Source organism: Rosa rugosa, chromosome 5 (assembly GCF_958449725.1).
Source record: "Rosa rugosa chromosome 5, drRosRugo1.1, whole genome shotgun sequence".
NCBI lineage: Eukaryota > Viridiplantae > Streptophyta > Magnoliopsida > Rosales > Rosaceae > Rosa > Rosa rugosa.
In genome coordinates this window covers 20,160,929-20,171,649 of record NC_084824.1, presented here as the reverse complement: position 1 = coordinate 20,171,649, position 10,721 = coordinate 20,160,929, and the positions used below count along the sequence as shown (strand labels likewise).

Below are 10,721 nucleotides of genomic sequence, written 5' to 3'. Positions count from 1 at the left end.
TTATCCATACAAAAATGAAATAGCTGATTTCCCATTTCCATAAGTCAGAAAGTAGTTTGGGTTGCCACGAGTTGATTCTTTGTACATTCCAAAGTATGTATCTTTCGGTACATGATCGTAATTCTTCTTGAACATGGATACCTATTAGTGTCAGAAATACAAGAAGAAAACAGGTCAGGAACCATATATGGATATCCCACACCTACTTCTTGCCAAACTAAAAGCCCATATTTGAAGTTTTTGACTAACCACTTCAAAGTCTATGTCTAGATTGTGGAAAAGGGCTAGACCAAGGTGGGTGTCTTGCAAATTGGATATAGTTCTGTTCTTCAGTAAAAACTTGCATTGAATGGCTGGTTTAATCCATTTAGTAGGGTATAGAAAAGATAATCATGTGTCTATAAAATTTATTGTTGCAGATTTCGATTAAGCAACAATAGAATTCTGTCTTTCAGCATTTCAACTTAAACCTACAACTAAGACGAGGATACAAGCTCATCGCTGATTAACAATAACAGTACACATAATAAAAGATGTCTCCAATCAGACAGGCAGCATGACATGACAAGTATAATAATTTACTGCTATCTATAAGACTAGAACAAAATTAAAACGAATCTACTGAACCACGTAAAAAGCAAGAATAATGGACAATAGAGAAATTTACCTCGGTAAAAGGTTCCTTAATATCATCTCGTTCAACACTGCTCTCCTACTCAACAAAATATCAACGTTAATTACATTTACCGAATAACAAGCATCAGGGTTGAAACAAGAGACATGTAAAAGTACAAAACTAGCATGTGCAATTAAGTTTAACCACCTGCCTACCACAATGTTTAAAAGTACCACTACAAATTCACTTACATAGTTCGAAAAAATAACCATATCCACATTCCCAGGCACATCAAGCAACAACTGCCTCAAAGAATACTCCTTGGCACCAGCTGGGTGTAGTAACTCATCAGTATCAAGATGAATAATCCAGTCCATTCCAGCATCCTATTGTTTTTGTATGCAAGAGAAAATTCCAAGAAGACAAAAAGAAAAAAATCAACACGAGCTCATATCAGAAAGTAAGAATAGTAAGAATAACAAGAGGGGAAAAATTATATGAGATAACATATTTCATACCCTTGCCATAACAATAGCCATCTCCATATTGAGAGATTGCTTCACAAATAGCTCATAATTGCATGGTTTGTAAAAGAAACTTGACAGCCATGTCTCATTCCAAATCTGACTGATGGTACCAAAAACAAGAAGCATAAGAACAAGTAAATCAGTAAAGATATATCCAAGAAACAACTATAAGAGATAAATGTAGAACAATGTGGAAGCATTTAAAGATGATTATTCATTGATCACGAGCTAAGGAAAGAGCCTAAGCAGCCAGGAATATAGCAATTATAAAAGAAAACTACATTAGCAGTTAGCATAAGAGTGGTCCTAGCAAAAAAGTGGCAACTCACCTTCTAGCTTGTTGCTCCTCGAGCTCCTTTGTTCTGTATATCAATTTTACTCCCTGAGAAAATACCAAAAAGTTTATCCTCAAAAGATTTTACCCAAAGAAAATGACAAGATATAATAGAAATCCATTTGAAGTGGGGGAAAAGAGAACCAAAAGAAGAATAAATCAACTAAGCTGAACATAAGCAGACCAAAGCATATTTTGACTCACAGGTATAGACTCCAGAACTTTGGATACTTCAGGAGACGTAGCCTTTCCTTCCACAAAAAGAAAAAAGGTGGAAACTCCAATAACCTTGTGATAAAACATCCATGGTAAAATCTGATCTAAGCCTGCCGACGTACTTGTAGTAATTACTATCTGCAAAGTCAGAAGCAAAAAAACACAAACAATTCATTAAAGTTTGTTTTTCAATAGAAATAATAATAATAACATAATGACACTGAGTCATTGAGAGAAGGACAGGGTCATTCCACTGAAATGTCTTTCTGTCGAACAAGTGATCATATTAAAATCCAGTACTCAAACCTAACAACTATCATTCATCATCTGAACAATTGGGTTACACGAAACATCATCAAAAGTGTTATACAACGGAAACAAGACATCACATTAAATCCTTACAATCACACTAGTTAATAAAGTAGAATGTGATCTCAAAAATAGCCGACTCACATAATCAAGTTCTACTAGCCAAGGATTCACTCATAGTCTATATACATGTGCCTGTGAAGCAATGATATTGTGTTCGCCTATTCCAATACCCAAACTGCTCGAGTTAATACGTTACTTTATCAGTCATAACCACATAAAACTCATTAAATGGATGTAGCTAATTCACCATTACTTTCCATTAGTATTAACTGGTTTAGGCTAATTCTACCACTGTAGAACCACTTGACTTACCCAGTTGACATATTGAATTATCAGAGCAGGCGTGCATAGGTTTTAAATAAAGGAGATCCCTTCTTTAAAAAATCTAAAGCAAATGTCACCGTGTCTATTTGGAGAGCAAGGTTAAGTTGAGGTTGCCAGAAAACATATGGAGTTACTTCACATTTTACAGCATCTGAATAGAAATTCTTTATAATTGAGATGATAATACAGAGATTAGCATCATACATAATCTCCCGTGAAGAGCAAAGTCTGAGTACCCATATCACAAGCAGTTGTAGCTACAATGGTGAAACAAAATTCACTTCTGTCGTAGGTTTCGCTATTCATTTCTGTGTCACTCAATTTCTAGCTCTGGCTGATCTCTCTAAGTACACAAAAGGTTTAACTTATAAACATGCATTTCAAAAATACTATCAGCCATTGACAAAACATAAACCTGATAAGAAAATATTGGCTGATAGGAACTTATCCATACCAAAATGAAATAGCACTAGAGTTTAAGCTATAATTTGAACTCCTAAATTCATAGCATGAGAGAAATTGAAGTAGCAAATTATCACTTAGACTTTTCAGGGTACAAAACTGAGCATAACTGAGCAATATCCTTGACTAACCAGTAACCAAAGCTGAGGATAAGTCGTTAACTCATAACAGGGCATACCAAAACAGATGCAATTTCATACTCATGTATTGGTTGCCAAGACAATTTGTATTCAGTAACCAAGGCAGTTAGTATGCAGTAACCAATTAGTATGCATTTACATACCATATGTCCATATCAGATACAATTAGTTTCCACTATGCTATTGTCCACAATTGTATATCAGATATATCAGATACAATTTCAATTCCCACACAATTTCATATTATCCAAAGCAGGAAATGACAATGTAAACTATTATCCAGAGCAGGTAATGGGTAACTATTTTACAAATTTTGACACAATGTGGAATTGGATGCGAACAAACCGAAACCAAGCATTTTAAGGCACCTGAATCTGAATAAACAACCTAACCGAAGAAACATGTATGCCTTCAAATTTAAAGTAAAAGTTGATATCAAATCGATAGTAAAAAAAAGCATAAGAAGAGCAGATTGTGAATGCTCTTCCAACTATTTATGCAGATTGTGAATACTCTATCAATAACTAGAACAAGCAATGACATCAACATCTCAAAATCTCAAACTCAAATAAAACCCAAACCCAATCATACCCAACAAACCCAGATTGAAAATTTACAAACCCTAATCAAACAAAGGCCAAATTAAAGAGGGATATAGTACCTGTAGACTAATCTAGACTAATCAATTCTCTAGCTCGACCAGAGTTGATGCGGCCGTAAGCTTCGGCGACTTCGAGCTCAGGCAGCGGAGAGAGTAAACCACCTGGGTAGCGACTAAGCTTCGGCGACTTAGAGCTCAGGCAGCGGAGAGAGTAAACCACCTGGGTTGTGAGCCCCGGAAAATTTATCAAGCTTAAATTGAGATCGTTCGACAAATTATTTATTTACGATCTCGGTAATTGTCAAAGTACTCGAGAATATTTTCAGAAATTTCCACAAAGTGAAATCCTCAACTTAGGAGTTGGATAATAAAGTACACCGCACGACGAGTTCGTGGAAATTTTCAGAGATTTATTCGGATACCCGGGCTATTTATCGTGGTAGTCCGAAGTTTTGGGATATTAGAAATTAATTCAAGAAGTAGAAACACGTGGAGCAATCCTGTCCATCTATTCTCTCTCCACCGCTTGATCTGGGCCCTTGATTTCATTTTAAAGGAAGGGGACCAAGTCAGAATGGATCCAGAATGATCGAGAGAGAGAAAGAGGGAGAGCTGGGAGCTCTCTGACCCGACACCTCAACCCGGTCGGCGCTCCACCGTCAGGCCACCTCCGTCCGGCGCACGGACACCATCGCCTTCGTCTCATCGTCGCCGTCACGATTGTGGTCTTCGATCGCCCATGCACCGGACGAGGAGGGAGAAACGACAGTGAGAAGATCGGACTGCTCCGGCGAAGTTCAGCCATTTCCGGCCATTGTTCAGGGCGCATTCGGTATGAAACTTCATCTTCTCGTCGTGCTCTACATGTTAGTCTAATTAGTTCTCCAATTCAATCAACTTTAACTCATCTTCGTTTCTGGGTTACTTCTGCCTCCGTCGCGGTACCTCAACGCCGACAGTTTCTCAGCCTCTCCTCGGCTTAGTTTCGGCTTGGGTGTATTCATAGGAGCAAGCTGACATCAATTGGAGCAGAAAGCCCGAACTTGCTGGGTTGCAGACGTCGAACTCCATTACCGGTTGAGCTTCGAATTAGGTAGGACGGAGTTGATCGACTCGGCGTCGACTAGGCTATCTCCGGAAATTGTGTTCTTCGTCATCGAGGTTTCATCTGCAAATTCTGCCCCAGAAGGTAAAATTGAGGTTCTGTACTTCTGGGTACTCTTGATAGATTTGTTGAATTGTGGTGTTTGGTTGAAATTGGACTATCCTGGGTACGAGCTTGATTACATGCACATAGTGGTTGTTTTGAATGGGTTATGATTATCAAGTTTGATATTCTGTCAGTGTTGCTATGGCTGATAGTCGTATGTTGTCTTGATGACTTTTGTTCAGGACTAATACTAGTGTTGAATTGAAATTATATGGTGGAAGTGGCTTAAAGTAATATATGGGTGTCCAGAGTAAATTAGGTACACCCATATCGAGTCAGAAATATGTTGGAAAATATTGGGTGTCCATAGTAATTCCGTCGAATCACTATGCGACACAATCGTTAAGCAAAGTGAACTTATTCGTTGGCGAAATTGAGAATTTGATGTAACATTCGGTTGCTTGAGTATTATCGGAAAGGGTAATAAGTAAAGAGATGAAAAGTAATATATTGGGTGGCCTTAGTAATTTGGGTACACTCAATGTATAAACATGTGTATTTGGTCGACATTACCATATAAATGGTCGGTAATCTGGGTTAATTATCGAACTTGTCGAGATTGGTCAAACGTGGTCAAACGGGTCAGTGTTAGTCAAACATGGTCAAAGTAGTCAACCCTTGGTCAACTCCTGGTCAAACCAGGAAAAGTTGGTTTGGACGATATATTAATCTTCGAGATTTCGTTTAACTGTTCAAAAGTTATTAACTATCGAAATGTCGGAATCTAGGACTCCAGTTACCCGAGGAACAGAAGGTTCGCAACTCTCGGAGTACGTGAGAGAACGCATCGGAATCCAGGTAGGGATTCAGGACTCTCCTCGGTTAGTGATTTTCTTATATTGTTATTAAATGATGCATGTTAGTTGGTATGGTTTGGTTATGTTCAAATGCAATGCATACTAACCAAACCATGTGAGAAATGTGATGGCTTGAGAGCGAAGGGTGGCTCTGACTTCCTTGGGTTCGATCCCCAAAACCTCCGGAGGGTTAGTTACACCGGTCGGACGGTGAGCGATCGCAATGACGACCCGATCCGTGTGTGTAGCTAGGTAGCGGACGCTCTCGCTACGCTTACCTGGTGATAAATTAAATTGAGGTAATTAAAGTCGTGTAGTGGGTCTATGGGACCGGCCATCAGGTAAAACTTGGATTTGGCGCCGTATTTATTTAAGCATCATGCATCAGTTTTCAAGTTGAAAAACATTAAAGTTTGTCGTTCCTTTTAAATATTTGGTTTAAGCACGTTTTCATACTGAGGCCTCAATAATTTATTTACCGATTTTCAAATCTAGTCGAGATAGAGTTCCTGTTGAGCAGCGAGGACGAAAGCTCACCCCTACAACAGTGTGGATGCAGGTACTGTGCACTGGTGACGGGACAGTAGCGGACGGAGCTGGGTGTGCGGAACAAGTTCGGTAAATCATTGTTTGGATTCTGTTTTAGATTCTGTTTCTCGAACTTCGTGTTTCGGAACTTGTGGATATTTAGCATCGTGTCAAATTTAGTTGAATTCTCTTTCATTGAAATTCATACTTCGTGTGATCCTTATCCAAGTACTGGACGAGGGAAATAGGTTTTAACAACTCAAGTTTTTCACCTCAAAAATATTTGTAGCTTCCGCTGTGTTTATACGAAAAGTTTTCAAACAAGATGCCTAGCGGTTCTCTAGAATGTAAATCGAGCGTTCGGTTTATGTTTTAGAGGCTTGCGGCACTGTGACGTGCTTAAGCTGGTGAGGTGCAGCTTGGGGCGTTACATGGGTAGCGACTAAGCTTCGGCGACTTCGAGCTCGACCAGGTAGCGACTTCGAGCGGAGAGAGAGTGTATCGGTTTCTGGTTTCGATAGGCTGCTGAGATGGTGAGAGCAAAAAGGAGGGAGAATGACCTAATTTCTTTCAAGAAACGGAGGGAAGTTTTTGGCTTCGATACGACCAAGGAAGGAATTGAGCTAGCAGATAAGGATTTGACCGATTTGTGTTTTGGGCTTTTGGCTACAAAAATAAATATATATTAAACTTTTTTGTTTTTTCTGATTTCTCAGACAACACATGTCCTAATAACTGTTGTCTTACAGTTATCAATTTCACCAAACTCCAATTGATTACAATGTGTTGGCTGAGTTTGAGAAGAAACGACAAGTATAACTAATATGTCGTCTGACTAACTCAGACGACACCAAAATGTCGTATGTCGTCTGTTACATGTCGTGTGATTCACTTTGTGTAGTAGTGTCTGTTAACTTCAGGATCTTATCTGCAGATGAAAGAAATGCCATCACAATGTTGTGATTCACCTAATGCATTAGGTGTTTTATTAGTTCGATTTTGGGATTTCCAGCTGCAGAACATTAGAAAAATGGCGTAATTGAGTGGCATGATCATGAAGTAGCACACTAGTATGAACATTATTGCCGACTTTTGACTAGTCCTTTAATAATGAGAAGCCAAAAAAAAACAGTTTGACCAAGGAGTTTCTGGTTTTATCACAAGTCAATGACGATAAATGATTCCAGAATTAGGAAACAGCTTAAGCATGATTGGCTTTATAAAATGTGAAAAACTAGAAAGAAATTAACAGATACAAGATAAAATGATATCCTTTCAAAATGAGTTATAACTGGGAAATCATACGCAAAAAGGATAGCCAATTCCGATAAGCACAAGTAGTGTAGATAACCTATATATATTCTCCCACTCATTGCTTCAACAGTCTCGATCAGAAGTCTAACCCAACAAGTATCATGAACTCAAAACCCAAAAATCTACAGCGAATCAACCAAATTCACTTCAAGTATTTCCAAGCGAAATCACTACTGTATGTAACTACTGTTTTCACCATTCAAGACAACAAAGCTTTGTTTAATACCCACGCTGCCACCAACCTAATCAATAAAACCCTACAATAAAAGAACAGTGAAATAATTGAAACTTGTCCTTATCAAGATAACACGTTAAAATAAGACCCAGTTTAAACAACAAACAAAAGAAAAACATCTCATAACTTAAACAAAGTCTTCTCAGCAAATACGAAAAAAAAGAAAAAAAAAAAAAAAAGCAAAGATCTTTCTCAGTTACTCGTATTGATTTCACAGGATTCAACCTTTACACATGACACAATAGAGACACGAACAGAAAAATTCTGTACAGTGATATAAAGCCACAGAACAATTGAAGGAAAGCTAAAAATCCTTTTCGCACTGCTCACCATTATTAACTTACAGAAGTTGCAAGCAGTCAAGCAGCATGTCATGAACACCTTCAAACATCACTTTCCTTTTTAGATAAAACCCATAACATGCTTCAACAAAAAGGGTATTTTCCATGCAAAGATTATTGATCAAATAATAACGTATATATGTAAGATCAAATATGGACATAACACATATCATCATAAAGTAATTGATGATTAGCTTAATATCAATCCTAGTTTAACATGGATACAAACAGTAAATCAATACTAGTGACTTAATGAAGTAGTGTATCAATTCATTAAGGATAGTAATCCATTGCTTAGTCTACAAGAAAGGCTACAAGTTGTGATACATTAGGAATCTAATAGTGAAACCTAAACCGACAAGGAATGCTTTAATGGGAAGATTCTTGAGGTTTAAGTTTCATATATATACAGATGAATTGGTCCCTGATTACTACCACGACTATTGCATATTGTTCTGTCCATTGAGAAGCAAGTTGGTAAGTAACAGAAGACCACATTCAGTGATCGAGTTAAGCAGTTGCATAAGATGGAATCCATGCCTGTTATTGCTGAAGGTAAGCCTTAATCCTTTTATGATTGTTGTGCATATGTTGTGAGCATGTAACTATGGTTTTACAATTGGTATCAGAGCATAGGCTCACAAATATGAAAAATCGTTTTAGGGTTTTGCAAAACAAACATAAAATTTTTTAAGAGTTTTTTGCTTTACGGGTCAAGTAATTGATCAGGTTACTGACCAAGTCACTGGTCATGTAACTGGTCAGGTATCTGACCAAGTAAGTAACTGACCAGGTAACTGACCAAGTAACTGGTCAGGTACCTGATCAAGGTAAGTTACTTAAGTCGACTGCTGCATCTGGTTAATTATAAAATTCACGCTTCCGCTATGATTTTTTAGCAGCAAATTGGGGAAAAAGCAAAAACAGGTTTTTCTGTGAGATTGATTTTGATTCATAGCATGATAATTGAATTTTTGATTGTGCCCAAGAACCCTAGTTGCATTCCCGGCGTGCGTTAGGCTAGAGTAGATGGTGACCGGATGAAATTTACAATTTCTTGATTGTTCTGTGGTTTCTTGGAATCGAATCAATTTTGGTTATGCTTGAATATGCATGTTGAATTGATTGATAATATGGTATTGTATCTGTGATTGTGTAAAATTGTATGAAGAACAGAAATCTCCCAGATTTTGTTTACACGTTAAAGTTGACAGATACAAGAGCTTAATTTTCTTACAAGGATGAATCTGGATAGAATGTAAAGTAAAAGAGCTCATATGTTTTGTAGTTTTCTGTTGGCATAAGTGATTATGATGCACAAAGCATCCTTCATTGATGTTGGCAGAAAACATTGATCAGGTACGTGTAACTGGTCAAGTAACTGACCAAGCAACTGACCAAGTAACTGTACCTGATCGAGTAACAAAACTGAAATTGTGTTTTGTGTTTTAAAACTATGCTTCAGTTTTATCTTCCAAAGAAGTGGTTAAGTATGGTTTTAGAATACAAAACAGCAGTATGCATGCTTGATGAAAATAAATACGGATACTTAGAAATTTTTCTTCTGTCTAAAGATGTGGATAAATTTCTTTGGATAACTTGTTTTCATTGAACATGGCATATTGATAAAGAACTCCAGGATATTAAGTTTCTGCTCAAAAGTGATGCTTAATATTGTTTTTGTTATGGACTGACATGAATGCAAGTATGGTTGTTTAGGTTTTCTGTATGTTCTTGTTTTGGTTACTTAAAGCTAAATAAAACACAGAAAACTTAAACATATTTTCTTTACAAACTGAGAACTCACTCGAATTTTTGTTTTGCTCCTTAGGTAACTCTTACATGAACTTGAACAGTGTCTTGATGTTAACTGGAACCAACTATAGAGCTTGGCTAGACTCTGTGGAAAATTATATGGGAATGCATGAGAACATAGACTACTGCTTTACTGAGAATAAGCCTGAAGAGTTAAATGAAAAGAGCACCAAGAAAGATACTGACCTTTACAAGAAGTGGCATAGATCCAATAGAATGGCTAAGAACCTCATCAGAACATCTATGTCTAAGACTGTCAGGGGAAGTATAGAAGAGCCTGAGCTAGCATCAGATTTTCTGGAACTCATAGGTGCTAAGTTTAAAGAAAGTGAAAAAGCAGAAGCAGCTAGGCTGACTAAGGAGTTTCATGATTTGAAGTACATGGGTTCAGGGGGAGATAGAGAGCATATTATGAAGATGATCAATATAAATGGCAGACTCAGGGAACTCTTAATGGGGGTTAGGGATGAGCAAGTAGTGCATTATGCACTACATTCCTTGCCTAACAGTTTTAGTCATCTTAGGACCAGTTACAACTCTCAAAAGGGAAACTGGACTCTAGATGAACTTATATCCATCTGTGTGGATGAGGAATCTAGGATCAAGGAAGAAAAGGAACCTGCTACAACCATTAACCTCATTGAGAAGCCTAAAAGGAAAAAGCCCCAGAACAAGCTCAAGCCTACCAAAGCCATAACTAAGAGTTCAACAGCTGCAGTGGCCAAGGAAAACAGGCCATTCAGGTTCAAGTGCTACTTTTGCAAAAGAGTAGGACACATGAAAAAGGACTGCACTGGCTATAAGAATTGGTTAGCCAAAAAGGGTAAGATTTTTTCTAATACAGTTTTTTCCTTAGAAATTAATCTTATAAATGTTGAACCACAGTCTT

General features: G+C 37.6%; 1 protein-coding gene and 1 long non-coding RNA gene across 2 annotated transcripts; one reads left to right on the top strand and one right to left on the bottom strand.

Annotated features, from left to right (window-relative positions):
* Positions 1-2,695, bottom strand: LOC133711325 (glycosyltransferase-like KOBITO 1). The gene is made up of 7 exons (XM_062137462.1): positions 2,594-2,695; positions 1,682-1,831; positions 1,473-1,525; positions 1,135-1,243; positions 868-1,002; positions 668-712; positions 1-141 (listed from the first exon to the last, which is right to left on the bottom strand). The coding sequence occupies exons 1-7, from the start codon at positions 2,693-2,695 to the stop codon at positions 1-3; spliced, it is 735 nt and encodes a 244-aa protein (XP_061993446.1).
* Positions 2,696-4,564: 1,869 nt separating this feature from the next.
* LOC133712664 (uncharacterized) lies at positions 4,565-6,294 on the top strand. Its single transcript, XR_009847538.1, has 3 exons — positions 4,565-4,781; positions 5,531-5,898; positions 6,148-6,294. It is a non-coding gene; the product is annotated as an uncharacterized LOC133712664 (long non-coding RNA).
* The last annotated feature ends 4,427 nt before the right edge of the window (positions 6,295-10,721 follow it).